Source organism: Hemitrygon akajei, chromosome 29 (assembly GCF_048418815.1).
Source record: "Hemitrygon akajei chromosome 29, sHemAka1.3, whole genome shotgun sequence".
NCBI classification, from domain to species: domain Eukaryota; kingdom Metazoa; phylum Chordata; class Chondrichthyes; order Myliobatiformes; family Dasyatidae; genus Hemitrygon; species Hemitrygon akajei.
In genome coordinates this window covers 32056607-32078243 of record NC_133152.1, presented here as the reverse complement: position 1 = coordinate 32078243, position 21637 = coordinate 32056607, and the positions used below count along the sequence as shown (strand labels likewise).

The following is a 21637-nucleotide window of genomic DNA, read 5'->3' as shown; positions in this document are numbered from 1 at the left end:
TTATGGTCTTACATCAGGCTGTTTAACAAAGAACTGGAGCAGAACCTCAGACTTTCTGTGGTCAGGAGCACGCAGTCATGCAATAAGATGGGCAATAGAGGCTGAAGGTTGGTTCCCTAAGGTTGTTATAGCCAGGGGTGGTAGTGGGGACAAACTCCCACTACAATAGACAATAGACAATAGACAATAGGTGCAGAAGTAGACCATTCGGCCCTTCGAGCCTGCACCGCCATTTTGAGATCATGGCTGATCAATTCCTTATCAATACCCGGTTCCTGCCTTGTCCCCATATCCCTTGATTCCCCTATCCATAAGGTACCTATGTAGCTCCTTCTTGAAAGCATCCAGAGAATTGACCTCCACTACCTTCCGCGGCAGTGCATTCCAGACCCCCACAACTCTCTGGGAGAAGAGGTTTTTCCTTAACTCTGTCCTAAATGACCTACCCCTTATTCTCAAACCATGCCCTCTGGTACTGGACTCTCCCAGCATCTGGAACATATTTCCTGCCTCTATCTTGTCCAATCCCTTAATAATCTTATATGTTGCAATCAGATCCCCTCTCAATCTCCTTAATTCCAGCGTGTACAAGCCCAGTCTCTCTAACCTCTCTGCGTAAGACATTCCAGACATCCCAGGAATTAACCTCGTGAATCTACGCTGCACTTCCTCTACAGCCAGGATGTCCTTCCTTAACCCTGGAGACCAAAACTGTACACAATACTCCAGGTGTGGTCTCACCAGGGCTCTGTACAAATGCAAGAGGATTTCCTTGCTCTTGTACTCAATTCCCTTTGTAATAAAGGCCAACATTCCATTAGCCTTCTTCACTGCCTGCTGCACTTGCTCATTCACCTTCAGTGACTGATGAACAAGGACTCCGAGATCTCTTTGTATTACTCCCTTACCCAACTCTACATCGTTCAGATAATAATCTGCCTTCCTGTTCTTACTCCCAAAGTGGATAACCTCACACTTATTCACATTAAACGCCATCTGCCAAGTATCTGACCACTCACCCAGCCTATCCAAGTCACCCTGAATTCTCCTAACATCCTCATCACATGTCACACTGCCACCCAGCTTAGTATCATCAGCAAATTTGCTGATGTTATTTTCTATGCCTTCATCCAAATCGTTAACGTAAATGGTAAACAGCTGTGGTCCCAATACCGAGCCCTGTGGCACCCCACTAGTCACCACCTGCCATTCCGAGAAACACCCATTCACCGCTACCCTTTGCTTTCTATCTGCCAACCAGTTTTCTATTCATGTCAATGCCTTCCCCCCGATGCCCTGAGCTTTGATTTTACCCACCAATCTTCTATGTGGGACCTTATCAAATGCCTTCTGAAAATCAAGGTACACTACATCCACTGGATCTCCCCCGTCTAACTTCCTGGTTACATCCTCGAAAAACTCCAACAGATTAGTCAAGCATGATTTACCCTTGGTAAATCCATGCTGGCTCGGCCCAATCCTATCACAGCTATCTAGATATGCCACTATTTCATCCTTAATAATGGACTCTAGCATCTTTCCCACCACCGATGTCAGGCTGACAGGTCAATAGTTCTCTGTTTTCTCCCTCCCTCCTTCCTTAAAAAGTGGGATAACATTAGCCATTCTCCAATCCTCAGGAACTGATCCTGAATCTAAGGAACATTGGAAAATGATTACCAATGCATCCGCAATTTCCAGAGCCACCTCCTTTAGTACCCTAGGGTGCAAACCATCTGGACCTGGGGATTTGTCAGCCTTCAGTCCCATCAGTCTTCTCATCACCGTTTCCTTCCGAATGTCAATCTGTTTCAATTCCTCTGTTACCCTATGTCCTTGGCCCATCCATACATCTGGGAGATTGCTTGTGTCTTCCTTAGTGAAAACAGATCTAAAGTACTCATTAAATTCTTCTGCCATTTCTCTGTTTCCCATAACAATTTCACCCAATTCATTCTTCAAGGGCCCAACATTGTTCTTAAGTATCTTCTTTCTCTTCACAAACCTAAAAAAGCTTTTGCTATCTTCCTTTATATTCCTGGCTAGCTTGCGTTCGTAACTCATTTTTTCTCCCCATATTGTCTTTTTAGTTAAGTTCTGTTGTTCCTTAAAAACTTCCCAATCATCTGTCCTCCCACTCACCTTAGCTCTGTCATATTTCCTTTTTTTTAATGCTATGCAATCTCTGACTTCCTTTGTCAACCACTGAGGCCCCTTTCCCCCCTTTGAATCCTTCCTTCTCTGGGGGCTGAACTGATTTTGCACCTTGTACATTATTCCCAAGAATACCTGCCATTGCTGTTCCACTGTCTTTTCTGCTAGGCTATCCGTCCAGTCAACTTTGGCCAGCTCCTCCCTCATGGCTCCATAGTTTCCCCTGTTCATCTGCAACACTGACACCTCCGAGCTGCCTATTAAATGCTCCCAATGCTGTGTGAACCAAAAAGCCTCTGAAAACCAAGTCTAGCTCCTGGCCTTCACGTGTGATTTAGTTACTAAAACTAGCAGAACTGTTTCTACTAACAGAAGGTGCAAAGGTGGGTTATAGGCAATTTAAATCCAGTCGCTTAGAGCAGATGGGGCTAGTCAGCCGAGACTGGCAGCTCATCTAGGAGAAGGAAAACTCTGATCTCAAGCTTCCACTGCTTTGTGACCATACCCACTCATGGGGGAAGGCCTCGGGAGTAAATCCAGAGCTGGAGCACTTAGGGCAGTCCAACATTAAGTTCAATGCTGACTGGCAACTCCTGTGATGCTGCTGGTACCAAACTGTATCAGTCTCTGCCGTTCCTTTAGATTCATCAGATGCATGGAGATGGGGAGCTTGCTACATGGACAACAGCTTGCTCTCCATGTTGTACTGCCCAGGCTTGTATCCCTAGACAGCTAGGACACAATATCCATGGTCAACTCTGATCGACTGAGGCCTCAGGCTCGGTGGCTAAAACTCAAGCCTGGCCAATAGCGGGTAAAATGGGAAGTGGGATGAATTAGCTTCTTAAAATACAAATCCAAAGACCATTCCAGTTACACTCAAAGAACTAACAGCAAGCTGCCATTGCCAGTAGGGGGCCTCAGGCAGCCATCCTCAGAGCAAACTCCAGTTGGTGCCAGTGATTTCAATTTCCCCTGTCCTGCCCAGGGCACAGCACTTAGTAATGACACTCCATCAACCTACCTTTCTCTTTAACTCCTTTACCAGGTGGGCATTCTGTGTGCTTTCTGGCCACCTGCCAGCTGTCAATGCAATAATACCCTTCCCTGGGCTCACATATCGTATTGCGACTGTAAGTACAATCCTGTTTAACTTGAAGTCCCAACTATGTAAATACAAAAACATTTATGAGATCCACGATGAATTAAAGTATCCTGCTTTCTGTCTGAAGTTAGACAGAAGACTAAATCAGTACTTGGCTGCTAAATTCCTTGTGTCTGTGCCACCATTCAAAAAGATCTTGTAGCTCAAAGGTTTTGAGCTTGTAATTAGCTCATATCCCTCAAAATCTAAAAATATATCACACTTGGTCTTATCTTTTCTAGATAATCCCAGCAAGGGAAAATATTATTCCTGTTAATCCCACTAAGAATTTTTAAAGAGTTGAGTGATCATTTCTCATGCTTCTTCTAAACTCCAGAACAAGGTTTCCCAACCAAGCGTCCATGGGCCCCTCAGTTAATAATAGGGGTCCATGGCATAAAAAAGGTTGGGTTGTAGACGTTACAATAATATGATCCGGTTAATCTTTCCTTATGAGACAATTCCTCATCCCAGGAATTCTTCTTGTCCTCCTCTATCAAACATATGTCCATCTTTAGGCCAAGACACCAGATGTGTACACAACATCCAGGTACAATCCCACTAGAGCTCTGCAAGCACACCATTCTGCCATTATTAGTCAAAGTGGATAAAGAACTTAATATTCCATCTACCATATGTCACCCATTCACTTATCCTGTCCATATTCTCCCATGAACTCACACTGCAACCTGCTTTGTATCAGTAGCAAACTTAACAAATCACTCAAAAAGCAAAAATTGCAGATGTTGGAAAATTGAAATAGGAATTGCTATAAATATTAAGCAGCCGCATAACAACAAATTTCACGACGTATGCCAGTGATAATAAACCTGATTCTGATCCTCAGAATGAGCTGATCTGTTGCATGAGAGTCAATCCCATCCTATTACTCCTTCCTGTTACCATTTCATCAACCATTCATAAATTTAATGGCCAAGGGGAAGAAGCTGTCCCTAAAATGTACGTCAATGGAAAGGGGGAAAGGATGCAGTAAAAGGCAGGATATTTAAGAGCAATTACCAATAGATGGATATTGAGGTGGAAGTCCACAGGTCCCCGAAAATGACCACGCAGGTAGATAGGATGGTAAAGAAGGCCATATGGCACGCTTGCCTTAATCAGTTAAGGCATCGAGCACAACAGTCATAAAGTCATGTTGTACACATAAAAAAACATTTGTGAAGCCATATTTGGAATATAGTGTGGAATTCTGAATCCCACATTACAGGCAGTACGTGGAAGATTTGGAGAAGGTCCAGAAGAGGTTCATCACAATGCTGCCTGGATTGGAGAATCATATCTACAGTGTCTATAAAAAGTATTCACCCCCCTTGGAAGTTTTCATGTTTTTATGACATTGAATCTCAGTGGATTTAATTTGGCTATTTTACACTGATCAACAGAAGAAGACGCTTTTGTGTGAAAGTGAAAACAGATCTCTACAAAGTGACCTAAATTAATTACAGATATAAAGCACAAAATAATTGCGTAAGTATTCACCCCATTCAAGTCAGTATTTAGTGGATACTCCTTTGGCAGCAACTGCAGCTTTGAGTCTGTGTGGATTGGTCTCTATCAGCTTTACGTACCTGGACATTGCATTTTTCCCCATTCTTCTTTACAAAACTGCTCAAGCTCTGTCAGATTGCATGAGGATTGTGAGTGAACAGCTTTTTTGAAGTACCAGCCACAAATTCTCAATTGGATTGTGGTCTGGACTCTGACTTGGCCACTCCAGGACATTAAATTTGTTCTTTTTACGCCTTTCTGGTGTAGCTTTGGCTTTATGTTTCAGGTCATTGTCTTGCTGAAAACAATTCTTCTCCTAAGTTGCAGTTCTCCTGCAGACTGCAGCAGCTTTTCCTACAGGATTTCCCTGTATTTTGCTGCATTCATTTTACCCTCTACTTTCACAAGCCTTCCAGGGCCTGCAGCAGTGAAGCATTCCCACTGCATGATGCAGCCACCACCATGCTTCACAGTAGGGGGGTTTGTTTTTGATGATGTGCGGTGTTAGGCTTACGCCAAACATAGCGTTTAGTCTGATGGCCAAAAAGCTCAATTTTGGTTTCATCAGACCATAGAACCTTCTTCCAGCTGACTTCAAAGTCTCCCACGTCTTCTGGCAAACTCTAACCGAGATTTCATGTGAGCTTTTGTTTCCAACAATGGCTTTCTCTTTGCCACTCTCCCATAAAGCTGCGATTGGTGAAGAACCTGGGCAACAGTTGTTGAATGCGCAGTCTCTCGTATCTCAGCCACTGAAGCTTGTAACTCCTCCAAGGTTGTCACACATCTCTTGGTGGCCTCCCTCACTAGTCCCCTTCTTGTACAGTCACTCAGCTCTAGGCAGATTTACAGCTCTGCCGCATTCTTTCCATTCCATAGATTGTCTTAACTGTACTCCAAGGGATATTAGGTGACTTGGAAATTTTCTTGTATCTATCTCCTGACTTATGCTTTTCAAGAACTTTTTTGCAAAGTTGCATGGAGTGTTCTTGTGTCTTCATGGTATAGTTTTTGCCAGGATACTGACTCACCAACATCTGGACCTTCCAGATACAGGTGTATTTTTACTACAATCAATTGAAACACTTTGACTGCACACAGGTCTCCATTTAACTAATTATGTGACTTCTAAAACCAATTGGTAGCACCAGTGACAATCTGGTGTGTCATATTAAATGGGGGTGAATACTTATGCAATCAATTATTTTGTGTTTTATATTTGTAATTAATTTAGATCACTTTGTAGAGATCAGTTTTCATTTTGACAGTAAAGAGTCTTTTTCTGTTGATCAGTGTCAAAAAAGCCACATTAAATCCACTGAGATTCAGTATTGAAAAATAATAAAAATATGAAAACTTTCCGGGGGGGGTGGGAGGTTGAATACTTTTTATAGGCACTGTTTAAGAAGAAGTTGGACAAACTTGGGATTGTTTTCCCTGGAATATTTAATACTCAGTGGAGATGTGATAGAGGTTTATAAAGTTATGAGACACATAGATAGGGCATATAGTCTAAACCGGAGTGTCTGTACATAACAAAATGATAAGCAGTGGTAGTTGGGAATGTGGAGGGAAGGTGAGTGGGTAGAGGTGTTGATCAACCTTACTGCTTTTTGAGTCTGGTGGTCCTGGTGTGGATGCTATGTAGCCTCCTCCCTGATGGGAGTGGGACTAACAGTCCATGAGTAGGGTGGGTGGGATCCTTCATGTTACTGGCCCTTTTCTTGCACCTTTGTGTATTTATATCCTTGTTGGTGAACAGACTGGTGCCAGTGATTCATTGGGCAGTTTTGACTACCTGTTGTAAAGTAGTTGTACCTCTACTGCGCATACAGGCAGTCCCCGAGTTACGAACGTCTGACTTACGGACAACTCATACTTATCAACCGAGGAAGAAGAATGCCATCCGACATTTTAAGCCAGATCGCGTCACCGTCCGCCATTTTAAGCCAGATCGCGATGCCGTCTGCCATTTTAAGTCATTGCCGTTGACACAGTGTTGAGTGTTTAACTTTGTATTTGGCTTAAATTTTTCTAAGTAAGATTCACCCTGACCCCGCCCCCTCCCCCCCCCCCCCCCCCCCCACCATTCCGGTCAGCTGGTGGCGCAGTCAGATCAGCACCAGGCTAGAGAACGGAGGTTCCCGAGTTCGATTTAGTGACAGACCGCTCCCGTGCCAGGTTGATTATCGATCCAGTGGCTCCCGTACCATCCGTGCCGGGTTGATGTTGAGCTCGCAACTCGACCTCGTAAAAAAAACCCACTGCCACCGGATCAACAATTGATTTAGGCAAATGGCAAGGAAGTGCGGATCCAAGAAGTGCAGAGATGGAGAGATTCTTATTAGAATTCAACTCCATTGCCACCCATATTGGGCAGTCAGACTGATTATAAAAGTAAGACCAAAAGATAAGACAATGTATGTTGGCTGCCCAGTAATGCAAATGAAAATTGGGCAAGGCCATACCACCTACCCTTTTAGGTTTTTGGAGATGAGCTTTATTTAGTCTGGGACGTTTGCCCTTCCATAGATAGGACAAAATAATAGAATCTAACAACTCAAAAAAGCTTTATAAATAAAAATTGGTAAGGACAGAAATAAGTATAAAACCTTAGGAAGGATATACATTTTAACAACATTAATTCGACCTATGGAAGACATGAACAAGGGTGACCACTGTGCTAAACTCTGTTTTGTATGATTTAAAAGATCACTGAAATTTTCTCCAAAAAGACGCTTAAAATTTTTTGTTACTGTAATGCTAAGGTAAGTAAATTGATTATTTACTACTTTAAAAGGGAGGTTATAAAATTCTAGTAATTGTGCTTCCCTATTTATTGGAAAGAGTTCACTCTTATGTAAATTAAGTTTGTATCCGGAAAGCTGGCTAAATTTGTTAAGGAGTGAAAACACTGGGGATAAGGAGGTAGTCAGGTTTGATATCAAAAGCAAAAGATGATCAGCATAAAGAGAGATTTTGTGCTCAACACCTCCCCCTCCAAATCCCCGTCAATTCAGCACAACTTCGAAACACAATCGCCAATGGATCTATAGCCAAATCGAAAAGTAAGGGACTTAAAAGACACTCTTGCCAGGTGCCATGTTTAAGATTAAAAGGTTGGGATTGCTGAGAATTAGTCAAGACAGAAGCAGTGGGGTGTGAATATAACAATTTAATTCATGTAATACTGTAAAACTTTGTCCAAAATCAAATTTATCTAAAACCACAAAAAGATAATTCCACTCCACATGATCAAATGCTTTCTCCACATCTAGAAAAATGACACATTCAGGAATCCCAGCTGAAGGTGAGTGTAAGATATTAAATAGACACCGTATATTTTAAAAAAGGGAGACGATTTTTAATAGAACCAGTTTGGTCTTCAGAAATAATTAAAGGTAAATTGTTCTCCAATCTATAGGCCAAAACTTCAGTCAAAATTTTAACATCAACATTTAGCAAAGAAATCGGCCTGTACGAGGAACACTCTATTGGATCTTTATCTTTTTTCGCTAAAAGAATGATACATGCCTCATTAAATGATGCTGGCAATTTACCATGTTTAAACGAGTCAGTTAAAACTAACATTAGTTGAGGCAAAAGCGGTGAGGAAAATGATTTATAGAATTCTGCAGAGAACCCATCAGGTCCAGGAGATTTACCAGACTGCAGTACAGAAATAGCTGATGATATTTCCTCTAGTGGTAATGGTTCATTCAATTTTGCTTTAAGATCAGGAGAAAGCGTAGGAATCTTTAAACTATTTAAAAAATGGTCGACAGAAATATTATCATTTAGGGATTCAGAAGTATAGAGTCAAGAATAGTAATTCTAGAATGTATCATTAATTTCAGAGTGATTCAAGGTAATGTTCCCATTTTCCATTCAAATTTTTGTAATATGTTGTTTAACTTTACAGCGTCTTATTTAGTTGACTAAAAATTTACTGGATTTATCACCATGGATATAAAACCGGCTCTTACTTTCCAAAAGTTGGCGTTCAACTGGGTGAGTGGAAGTAAGGTCAAACTTAGTTTGAAGTTCCACTCATTTCTTATACAGCTCCATATTTTTAGTCTCGGCATCTAGTTGGTCTATTGCTTTAATTTGATTAACCAGATCAATCACTCTTTATGGGTCTTTCTGTTCAAATTCACAGTATATGAAATTATTTGACCCCTTAGGTATACTTTCATAGCATCCCAGGCAACCTGACTTGAGGTTTCAGATGACATGTTAGTATTTTTTTTAAAAAGTTATCTGGTCCTCCATAAATTTTACAAAATCATTATCCAACAACAAGGTTGGATTAAAACACCAAAGTTTATTCATTTGGGGGAAATCAGGAAGAATTATAGACAGGGTGACTGGGGCGTGATCTGAAATCAATATACTCCAATAGTCACAAGATCGAGCAGAAGGAATCAACTGATTATCAATTAAAAAATAATCAATTCTAGTGGAAGTATGACGGGCATGTGAAAAAAAGAATAATCTCTCACATTTGGGTGAAAACGCCATACATCAGAGATACCATAATTAGAAAGGAAAGACTGAATTGATAAAACAGATTTACTTGGTAGTCTAGGAATAGAGGACAATCGATCCAAAACTGGATCTAATCAACAGTTAAAATCATCACCCAGTATGAGAATATGAACTCAGCTCAGGCAATAAAGAGAAGAAACGATCAAAAAACTCCACATCATCCAAACTGGGGGCATATAAATTAGCCAAGACTACCAGTGTGTTGTATAATTTCCCCGAGACAATAATAAAATGACCATTTGTATCAGATACTTTATTATGAAGCTCAAAGGGAACATTTTGATTCATAGGAATTTAAACCCCCCTGTCTTTAGCCTGAAAAGTTGAATGGAAGTTCTGCCCCACCCATCTTGACATAAGATGAAAGTTATCAGAACCACAAATGTGTGTTTCTTGCAAAAACAATTGCTGCGTTAAGCTGTTTAAGATGTGAAAACACCTACCTTCTTTTAACAGGATGGTTCAATCCCTTAACATTCCAGCTTACAAAATTCAACAGACTAACCATTGTCCTTTAAAAAAAATAGAGGATAGTAGACATAAGCATTGTCTGAAATTCAAGTAACAGCTCTGGGGCAAAAGTATAAAACAAGAAAAACAGGACAGAAAAACATCCTGAATAATACAAATGTCTAAAGGTTCTATGAATAATATTGGCATTAGAGTTCCCTGCCCCCCTCAAAGCCCAGAACAAGAAAGCTACTGGAAAGCAGCAGCAAGCTCTTCAAAAAAAATCACCCCATACTCCCACTTCCTGTTTCTTAACATCATCATCAGCTCCATTTTGCATCAATTACAAAAAAGAAAACTTTTAGCACTACAAACTAAAGCTATACATAATGAAAAGAAAAACCATTCCACCAAAATTTGATAAGTTTAACTCAAGGTAATAATCCAAAAAAAAAGATATGAACTAGTGTTTAAGAAAAATACAAAAACAAGTAAACTCTTGTATGCAGATGACTTGCCCTGTTAGTTTACATTGGACAGTGGAAAACATCCTGTATTGTCCCGGTACCGAAGAAACCACAACCAAAGGAGTTGAATGACTTCAGACCTGTTGCCTTGACGTCGCACGTGATGAAGACCATGGAGCGGCTGATAATACAGAATCTGAGGCCACAAACCAGGCACGCCCAGGATCCTCTTCAGTTTGCGTATAAGGAGAAGGTGGGAGTGGAGGATGCTATCACGTATTTGCTGCACAAATCACTCTCTCACCTAGATGGGGTCAGTTGTGCTGTGAGGATTACATTCCTTGACTTCTCTAGTGCCTTTAACACCATCCAGCCCAAGATCTTAAGGCACAAACTAACGGAGATGGGAGTAGACTCTCACATGGTGGATTGGATAGTGGACTACTTGACAGATAGACCTCAGTATGTGCGGTTGGGAGACTGTAGGTCTGACACGGTGGTCAGCAGCACAGGAGCGCCGCAGGGAACCGTACTCTCTCCGGTCCTGTTCACCCTGTACACATCAGACTTCCAATATAACTCGGAGTCCTGCCATGTGCAGAAGTTCACTGATGACACGGCCATAGTGGGGTGTGTCAGGAATGGACAGGAGGAGGAGTATAGGAAACTGATACAGGACTTTGTGATATGGTGCAACTCAAACTACCTGTGTCTCAATATCACCAAGACCAAGGAGATGGTGGTGGACTTTAGGAGATCTAGGCCTCATATGGAGCCAGTGATCATTAATGGAGAATGTGTGGAGCAGGTTAAGACCTACAAGTATCTGGGAGTACAGTTAGACGAGAAGCTAGACTGGACTGCCAACACAGATGCCTTGTGCAGGAAGGCACAGAGTCGACTGTACTTCCTTAGAAGGTTGGCGTCATTCAATGTCTGTAGTGAGATGCTGAAGATGTTCTATAGGTCAGCTGTGGAGAGCGTCCTCTTCTTTGTAGTGGCGTGTTGGGGAGGAAGCATTAAGAAGAGGGACGCCTCACGTCTTAATAAGCTGGTAAGGAAGGCGGGCTCTGTCGTGGGCAAAGTACTGGAGAGTTTAACATCGGTAGCTGAGCGAAGGGCGTTGAGTAGGCTACGGTCAATTATGGAAAACTCTGAACATCCTCTACATAGCACCATCCAGAGACAGAGAAGCAGTTTCAGCGACAGGTTACTATCGATGCAATGCTCCTCAGACAGGATGAAGAGGTCAATACTCCTCAATGCCATTAGGCTTTACAATTCAACCGCCAGGACTTAAGAACTTTTTAAAAGCTATTATTAATGCTTTTTGAGATAGTGATTTAGATGCATATCATATTTTTTACTGAGTTAAGTATTGTATGTAATTAGTTTTGCTACAACAAGTGTATGGGACATTGGAAAAAAGTTGAATTTCCCCATGGGGATGAATAAAGTATCTATCTATCTATCTATCTATCTATCTATCTATCTATCTATCTATCTATCTATCTATCTATCTATCTATCAGATCCTAGGAAATCTACTCCCTCTATGCTAGCAATACTTTCTGAATTCAGTAGTTTTTCAGGATATAAATTAAATTTACATAAAGGTGAGTTATTTCCCATTAATAATTATTCAGCTCAATATCATCAAGTACCTTTTAGTATTGCAAAAACTACTTATCTTGGTATTAAAATTACTAAAAATTTTAAGGACCTGTTTAAATATAATTTTTCCCATTAATTGATTACACCCAACAAATGCTTTCTAAATGGTCACCTATGATGTTGTCATTAATAGGTCGAATTAATGCTATCAAAATGATAGTTCTACTGAAATCTTACATACCTTTCAAGCAGTTCCTACCTTTGTCACTAAAACATTTTTTGATAGAATAGACTCTATAATCTTATCTTATATTTGGAATAATAAAAATCCTAGACTGAGCAAACCTTTATTGCAGAAATTAAAAAAGGATGGTGGTATGGCTTTGCCAAATTTTAGAAAGTATTATTGGGCAATTAATATTCAATATATTACTTTTTGGATTCATTATTCAGACATACATGAATGTCCTTCATGGTTGGATTTGGAGGAAAACTCAGTGAAGGGGTTCTCTTTGACCTCTTTACTGGGAGCTCCTCTTCACTTTTTGTTTTCTAAGATTAGTAGACAAGACCTTAATCCTATTATTAAACATACTTTAAGAATTTGGTTTCAGTTTCGTAGATTTTTTGAGTTAAATAATTTTGTTCTTTCTAGTAATTCTTTTTAATTATTTTTTAAAACCATCAATTTTGGATAAGGCCTTTTTAATTTGGAAAACCAAAGGAATAACAACTTTTTCAGATTTGTTTTTAGCAGATTGTTTAATATCTTTTTCTCAGTGGATAAATATGATTTATCTAATGTACACATTTTTAGATATTTACAGATTAGGAAATTATCCTTCTGCTTATCCACCTAATATGACAGATGCTGTCTTTCAGCTTAAACCATTTCATCAAGGGCTGATAGCTATAATTTATAAACGGCTATTGAATTTACGAATGGTATCTTAACGATAAAATTAAACGTGCTTGGGAATTGGAATTTCAAGAGTCATTTTCAGATAATCAATGGAGCAAAATTTTTTATTTGGTTAATAACGCATCTATTTGTGCCCGCCACTCCTCGATACAATTCAAGGTAGTGCATCGGGCCCATATGTCAAAGGATGTCAAACTAGCACGTATTTTTTTCAACATAAGTCCTATTTGTGACAATTACTCTTCCAATTTCTTTTTCAAAGTTTTAGATTTGATCAGAAAGTCTTTCTTTTTTTTGGTTGTATCCTCAAAATGGACTGCCCAGTGTCTTTTTTTTTGTATAGCGTAGTGGTTTTTTTTCTTCTTCAATTAATAATTTAAAGATTTTTTCTCTCTTTATGAACTGAGGAGAATTAGTTGTCTTTTTTATTATATATTATGTACTAGCTTAACACTATGTATGATTTTGATAATGTCTATTTCACTTTCGGTTTGTATTGTTATTGACATATATATTTGAGATAATTCTCCTCCTGTCTGTATTTATGCTCCTTTTAAATCAATAAAAACATTGATAAAGAAAGAAAGAAAAACAAATAAACAGATTTTACCTCATAAGCTACCAGCGAAAAATTATGAAAAAAAATTTACCGACTTAAGAAAGAAAGATCAGGGAAAAAAAAGAGAAAAAAAAGTAAACACGAGGAAATCTGCAGATGCTGGAAATTCAAACAACACACACAAAATGCTGGTGGAACACAGCAGGCCAGGCAGCATCTATAGGGAGAAGCACTGACGTTTTGGGCCGAGACCCTTCGTCAGGACTGAAAACAAGTACTTCTCCACCAATATAAGTAATTAGACTGAACCAGAGGGAGTCGAAGCCACAGGGAGGTCACCAATAAATTTCTGAGCATCTGAAGCCGAGTTAAAAGACTTGTTGTCTCCACCAGTAAGAATTATTCGGAGGCGAACTGGAAATCAAAGGGAAGGCCTGAATCCACAATTATATAGTTCTTTCATAAGTCCTTTAAACTCAGCTTGTAGACTCAGAACTTGGGGAGCATAGTCCTCGACAACATGGATTGATTGACCCTTATATTCCAGTTTTCCTCTCCAATGAGCTTCTTTAATGAGGAAATCTTTTGTCTGGTAGCGATGAAAACAGATAACTACCGGACATGGCCTGTGTCCTGGGTCCGGGATAGGCCCTGAAGTGCAGTGAGCTCTGTCTATCTCGGGCGGGGTCGAAAGTATTTAGTTCCCGGAAATCTCACATAGCAGAGTAGAGAAAAATTCAACGGGAGATCCATGTTCGATAATGTATTCATTCTTTAGGTGAAGGCTCACCTGTAGCCTGATCAATGCTGCTTATATTAGGCAATATGCCCTTTTGAGAACTGGTTTCAGGCTCAACTCAGCTGGGCTAAAATATGACAGATCAGAACATGTCAACTTTCACCAAAACAGGGTGACAAGAGATGCTGTTTTAAAATCCTGGAAAGAAAGTGAAGCAAATTCTACCCCGGGATATCTTCACTGAGATTTAAGCTCATCATAATTTGTCCTACAGCAAGAATCTGATGGCAGAAAATGGCACGTCAGGTTTGAAGTTGAGCTCAGGTTTTCACTACGATACAGTCATGACATTGTTTGGTACAATTGATGAAGTTTTAAGGGAAGTAAGAAATGATTTTTAGACTCTTGTAGATAACGGGTTAAAATTGCTACAAACTTCTGTTTATTCTGCTCTGAGTAAACCACCTGAGGCTGGTTTCAGACTAACGACCTTGCAGATGTCTCCGAGAATGGGGATTGAGTTCTGCTTATCGGTTGCATACATCTTGCCTTATGGTTTTACAAGAATTGGGCTAAGTACCCTCATTTGATTAGGGAAAGTGAGGACTCACTGACAAGGACAGGAGTGAACATCTGTCTGTAATTAAGTCAGGGCCTAGCAAAGGGAATAACTGATAAGGACTGGATAGTACACCCATCTGTAATTACAACCTTGATTTAGTGGACTCTCTTATCTAAGTAATTAAGGTTTGCTCCAACAGACTTGGTGGGAATACCAGTTAAACTAAGTGTTCTTTGTCTCGCTAGTTCTATAAATTGTAACATTTCTGCATGTTAGACAGAGGTCCGATGCGAGCCCCCAGAGGGAGAGGAACACTGTCCCTCTGGTGTGCGGCTCTGCACCTCAATCACCAGATTATTCCGAGACAGGGAGGGAAGAATCCAATAAAGCCCCAGAGTTAATGGCTCCACAAAGGCAATTGCCCACCAGAATGCTGCCCAATCCACGAGCAGGAGGAGGGACAGCCCTCAGTGATTCCTGTGTATGCACCCTGGAAGCCTCAAGAAATGATCATGATCATAAATCAGACCACAGAGAGAAAAGAAAAACCAGCACGGTTTGCTCAGTATGTCCACAGTACTATATAAAGGTATAATGCGACCCCGCAAGATTTATTCGGTCTCTGCTGCATGATTCTCTCAGCTGATGGGGGCGGAAATGGAAGGCAGAATTAAGATACCAAACCTATCAGGAGTTACAGGTGGGAATCCATAATGAGAATGAACAGACAGACCAGATTATTCAAGCCTTGGAGAGGGATCTCCAACAACCTGTAAACATCACTAAAGTACATGAATGCAAACCTAAGCCTGGGAAATCGGGACCAGACTATCGGGAGTGATTTGCGGCCTGCTACGGCACTTTCGCGGGAAACCAAGCTTTTAATTAATGGGAATTCGTCCCCCCAGTTTAATGCCCTACTGCTCCAATGCTTACCAATTAAGTTAGCCAACATGATTAAAACTAATAATATGGATTGGCCAGACAATGACCGAAATCGAATGTGACGAGCTTTGACATATTACTGGGACCCGGTTTTCGAATCCCCATCAACCCCAAAGGAAACTAATATTAAAGGTGAATATGTTCAGCAGGAAGAAGGACGTGAGTGGGCTATATCTGGGGATCAGAAATGGGAACAAAAACCTACCAAGGGACAGGTGGGGACAACAACCCGTTTAGAAATGGACAAGCAAGGATGCTTCCTACCATGAGTATCACACCTCAGGAAGAGCCCAATGTAATATTGCATGTTGCTGCAATTCTAATTCCGTTTATGATTGATATGGGGAAACCACAACCACTCTCGATCAGGAAATAGTGTCAGAAAAGGGATTCCAGCTATCGGACACTACAATCACTCTGTCTGGGTTGGAAGGCATGGAACGTACATATTCACATACCCAGCCACTGCAGGTGGAATTCCAGGGGGACCCAGTGTGAGGTTTCATTTACAGTCACCACCAGTCTGGGGTGTAATCTAGCAGGGAGAGACTTGCTCTGTCCGTTGGAAGTCGAGATTCTATGCACGGACAAGGGTGTCACCCTGGGACTAGCAAACAACTGACAGCTTCTCCAATTTCCGACCCCCCAGTGGTGGACACTTAATCTGGACTCCACTACATTTGAACCCCTTCTGCCAGCGGCCGACCCCCATGTGACTCTGTCCTATGACCCTACGGGGTGCTCAACTGAGGAAAGCCAATATTCTGCACCCATCAAGGGACAGAAGTTCCCAATCATGGTGATTGGAGAGGTTAAAGGAAAAGAGGGTAGTGCATTACTGGCTGAAGTTCCGGATTTCCTTTGGCGACAGACAGGACTGGTGGTTCCCCATACCACCGTTAGGGTTTGCCCTGGGTTCAAGCCAAAGAGTCTAGGGTTCCTTGCCTACACCCTGATGAAACAAGCCTCCAGCACCGAGGGAGACTGGCGATACTTGCCCGCGGGCCAACTCCTATACAAAGGTGAGTCAGAGGTGAAGACGGGACATCTGGTAAGATACTCTTTTAATATCGACCGAACCCAATATGTTGTACCCCACCTCTGGGCAATTTCAGGCCATGAAGTCGGCCACACCAACTGCCCCCGTCTGGATCACCGTGAAAGAAGGACAGACTCTCACGTCCATTCTGCAATACCCCCTCAAGCCCGAGGCAATGTTTTATGAGGATGGAAGCTCTTTTGTGGATCCAGTGAGGAAACAATGTTCTGGCTATGCGATAGTGACGGACAGTGAAGTAATTAAGCAGGCCTCTTTTGAAACAGCTGTCTCCACCCAGAAGGCTGAGCTGATTGCTCTGACTCGTGCCTATACCCTAGCATCAGTCTAAAGTACAAACGTTTGCACAGACTCCCGTTATGCATTTGGAGTTATGGGATTCCAGACTTCCTCTGACCACCCCTTTAGTAATGCTAACTTTCTAAACAACTTACCCACCACCCTACAGCTACCTCAAGTTTTGGCTATTTTGTCAGACTGCAAACGTGTTGCAGAAGGAACTGCGTAGAAGGACTCTCTTGGACTAAAGGAAAATGTATTGGTTGATAGTGGTGTTTGTGCTTATGTCTTTGAGAGGGCACCCCAGTCAACACCCTTCTGTCTCTCTGTCACACCTATGCCAAACAGGTAGAACTAGGGGCCTGCTGGGTTTGCACTGAAATTCCGCAGCATGGTAAAACTATGATTCCAATGTCAGTAATCCCGCTCAACCAGAGTGAGGAACTCTCAGCCTGGGCTTTCTCAGATAACACCCGGGGAAGTGAGGTGAGGAACTGTAGTCCAGTCAGAGGTGACTGTGGCTGTCGGTGTTTTGAGGGATGGTATCTCAGGCCCCCACCAAACGGAACCTCATATACTGGGAGACATGCATCCTAGCCAAACCTGCAGGTGCCCAGCTGCGGAGTAGTAAATGCCACCTGTCACTGTAACTTCCAGGAAGGAGAAGATGCATTTTTTTCTGGGAAATAACAGCTGTACCACCTATACCACTACAGACCCTCCCCGACCAGCAATTGGCACCCACTGGGTGTGTGGAAATCGGGCCTATATATGACTCCCAAGGGAAACTGCCAGTAGATGGGATCCACAAAGTCCCAGCAAAGGGTGGACCAGCTGTTGTTATCTAGCATATTTAGTACCCGACCTGAGAGTTATGGCCCAGCCTCAGGATCACTCCCATTGGAATAGGCAACGAAGGGACATAACGAAAACCGAAGGATTTTGGGTGATTGTCTTTCCCTCTCATGGGGTGGCCAGAAATTCCAGGGAAATAATTAACTTAGCAGCAGCTCTAGAAGAATTAGTCAACAATACGGCCGGGGCACTGAGTGATACTCAAGCACAGGTAACTGAAATATCCACTGAGATGGTTGCAATTCGCCAAACAGTGTTACAGAATCGCAAGGCCCTGGACTTTGTCTTAGCTGAGAAAGGAGGGACCTGTGCTATTGTGGGAAGGAATGTTGTACTTATATCCCTGATGAATCCTCAAACATTACTGACCTATCTAAACACATAACCCAAAAGATTCAGAAAATCCAAGATGTCGCCAGTAATCTACATGGTTTTCGGACTAGTGAGGCAGGGGGATGGCCCTGGCCCTTTAATATTTTTGGAAATTCCTGGGGAGTGTTTCTGCATTTTGGGAGTCTGATTATATTAATTCTGACTGTTGTCTGCATTTTAAGATGCCTTTGGCCGTGTTTTGTATCTTCTTGTAGAAGTGACCACCTATTGTGAAGATTATCATGTAATGATAAAAAGGAGGTGTTACGAAAACCCCGTAACCAGGTAACTTACCAGCAAAGATAGATGGATCAGCTGAGTCTGATGCTACTATTTTCAAACGTCTTATTCAAAAAGGGGCACAAACGTAAGGTTAATACAAACATTCAGATCATATACGTCGTCAATACTCAATCTAAAACACCGGTGTAATAATAATTAATCAGAAATAAGCTCTATAGTTGTCTAGGGGTAATACTGAGTCCAATTGAATATTAAAGTCACTTAGAAATCTGCAGTCTTTTCCGTTTGGGAACCGCTGGCATTTCAGGTGTTGGAGAGAGGGAGGACTGGTGAAAGAAAGAACACTTGCCCGTTGTCTTTGCGAAACAATTCCCTGGAATCAGTTGTTAGCTAAAAGCGATTTTCCTTTGGCTTCAGCCACAGATTCCCGATCCGGAATCTGACGCACGTGGCTTCCTAAAAAAAATGGCTTCCCGCTCCCACGGGAATCGGTATCATGCTTCCTTGGTGTCTCCTTGGTGCGTCTGAGGGTCCTCCCCTCAGACCCGCCTTTATACTTCTTCACGGGATCGCAGGTGTCAATCAAGTTGCAGGTAATGCGATCTCTCTCTCAACCAGCCCACTTTGCCCGAGGGCTTTTCAGGTGGTCTCCATGAGACAATAGTCAAAGTCACTTTTATTCTGCTTCTTGGAAGAACGTGGTCTTTCGCACGTCTCTCTCTCTTGGGTCAGTTGACCCCCCTTAACTAGAGTTCTTGCGATTTTCACAAAGGAGGGGGCCAACGGCATAACACCTCCCCCCATAATGGGTTTTTAACCAGCGGTTAAAACCAGGTTGACACAGGAATTTTTTTTTTGAATCTACATACTACACAAGCTTTTCTCTTCACAGAGTACTACTGTTATACATTCAAGTCAGTATCTAAACAGGTAACAAGTACAGTGCCCCTTTTCTTTAATACCTTAACCTCATGTGCCATACTAACGCCTGGTAGCATCAAACTTCAGCTCAATAACCACCTTATTTATTTGCTTTCTTCAGCAACATAACTAAGGAGGTGTGATCTTAGCTTACATACATCTACAAAGGTTCATGCAAAAGACAAATTTTTATGTTACTTTCAAACTTAACAGTCAATCTTCCATGGGGTTGTCTATTATTCACATACTTTGTCGAAATCCCTTAAAACCAGATCCTGTTATTTAAAATGGCATCCCGTCAACCCTCGCCCCGTTTCCAGTTAAGCTTGTGCACCAGTGTGGAATAGGCTTTCGCCTGCTCCTTTCATATGAGTTATTTTATCAACAATGTGTTCCAAACTTAGACCATTTTCCGATTTTTCCATACAATTCTTTAATTTTAAGCAAGTTGTTGGTTTTATCTTCAGGACCCTGCATGTTATTAGCTTTCAGTTTAAACTCTTGGTCCAAACAGCATTTTCAAATTCTGCCTTTTCACAGCACCCTCTTGAATAACAATAGCGTGTGGGGCACCTTTACATTCCAAATCAACCTGTAATTGATTCGCAGGCACCGTGTTACCAAGCCATTGTCTCTGCAGCCTGGTTGCTGCTTCTGACATCAATCCAGACATTAAATTTTCTTCCTTCGATTTGGGAATTACAGATTTCCCGTCTCCCTCCACAACAACAGTTATCTCCCCATTCGTAAACTCCACATTAACTCTGAAGAACCCCTTCTGTACAACCCTCTGGGAACTCACACTTCCCAAGGTTAACCCCTTTTTCCCCGAACCAGGTCTATCTGACTCACGAGGACGGCCGCCCCGTTCCCCTGAATCAAATACCTCAGACTTCCCCTGAGCTCCGTTACCAGGGTCAGCACCACGTGCATCCCCATCTTGGACACACTCAAACGGGACATTGGCCTCTTCCAGGCTTTCAACACCCGTACCTTTTTCAAATTCTAACGTCCCCCGATCCTTCCAGTTACTCTCTAGGCAGCCCCCCGTTGGGGAAGGCACAACCCTGCGAGCTGAAACAACCTCCTCGGCCATGTCAGCTGACTTCTCCACAGCAAGGATACCCTTCTCCTCTAAGACTGCCCTCATTTCACTCTCGGGACCATCGAGAACATCTTTAGAACTCTCAACTTCTCCAAACAATTCTGCCAAACCAGACAGATCAACCACGTCCAACTCTGGACGTTTTAACAGCTTTATCCGTTTCTCATCTTTATTTCCTACCTCTAGGACCTTTCTCTTCACTAAGGGGAGGGCTATCTCCTTACCCTTACCCCATTTCACTTTACTACTTTCTGTTTTACCACCCTCGGAACCCTCGTGGTGTAGGGTCGGTAAAAACTTCTGGGCCAATTTCAAACTGCGCGCTGTCCCAGCCGCCGCTCTCGACAGGCTGCGAGTGACCGCGCATGCGCGACAGCTTTGGGACTCCAGGGGCGGGGCCACCGTACTCGCCGGTCGGCGGGTCGGCATCATGGCTGCCCAAATCCTCCCTCCTGCTAACACACTTTGTAACAACGCGACCCACTGCTCTTGTGGCCACTTCTGGTTCACTGCCACCTTTTCAAAAAGCAAGAAATAACTATCAACATCCGTCTCCTCGAACGGAGGTACTAATCTCAGCTCCCGACTAACATCAAACCCCTCCTCTCTCTCTATCCCTTGAGCTCTTCGCTCTTGCCTTCGCCTGTCCAGCTCCAATTCATGGATCCTTTGTTTCTCTGTCTCTGCTCGTTCCTTCTCTCTCCCGACCACTTCTAGCTCTTTTGACTTAATTTCATGTTCCCACCGTAATCTCTCTATCTCTAACTGATCCGTCGTACCATCGGGTACTTTTTCAGGGATATTTTCCAACTCCTCTGCTTCAAACACATTCTCCCCAATGTAATACTGAGTTATGGCCCTTCGCACCTCCCGGTTTTTCATGGACGACTTCACCTCTGCGAGGTTTAATGCCTGCGCCAAATTTACCAAGTCTGATTTTGTAGCTTTCCCTAGTGCCTCTACCGTCGGGTTTCTCCTAAATTCCGACACATCCATCTTTGCTGGTTTCCCGTCTGGCTACCTGCGTAACCCAGATTTACGTTTGGACTTACAGCCCGATTCACTGACCCTCCCGTTTGGTTTCAAATCTGGGACGAGAACCCCACTTGTTACGAAAACCCCGTAACCAGGTAACTTACCAGCAAAGATAGATGGATCAGCTGAGTCTGATGCTACTATTTTCAAACGTT

At 42.3% G+C, this 21637-nt stretch overlaps 1 protein-coding gene across 1 annotated transcript in view; it reads right to left on the bottom strand.

Moving 5' to 3' along the window:
- Window positions 1–21329, bottom strand: part of LOC140718533 (tumor necrosis factor receptor superfamily member 5-like) — a 39913-nt gene extending 18584 nt beyond the window's left edge. Inside the window, exons 1-2 of the mRNA XM_073032496.1 lie at window positions 21237–21329; window positions 3179–3320 (exon numbers count right to left, since the gene is read on the bottom strand). Of these exons, the coding sequence (XP_072888597.1) occupies window positions 3179–3320; window positions 21237–21329 (235 nt within the window). The remainder of the gene's footprint in view (window positions 1–3178; window positions 3321–21236) is intronic.
- Between the last annotated feature and the right edge of the window lie 308 nt (window positions 21330–21637).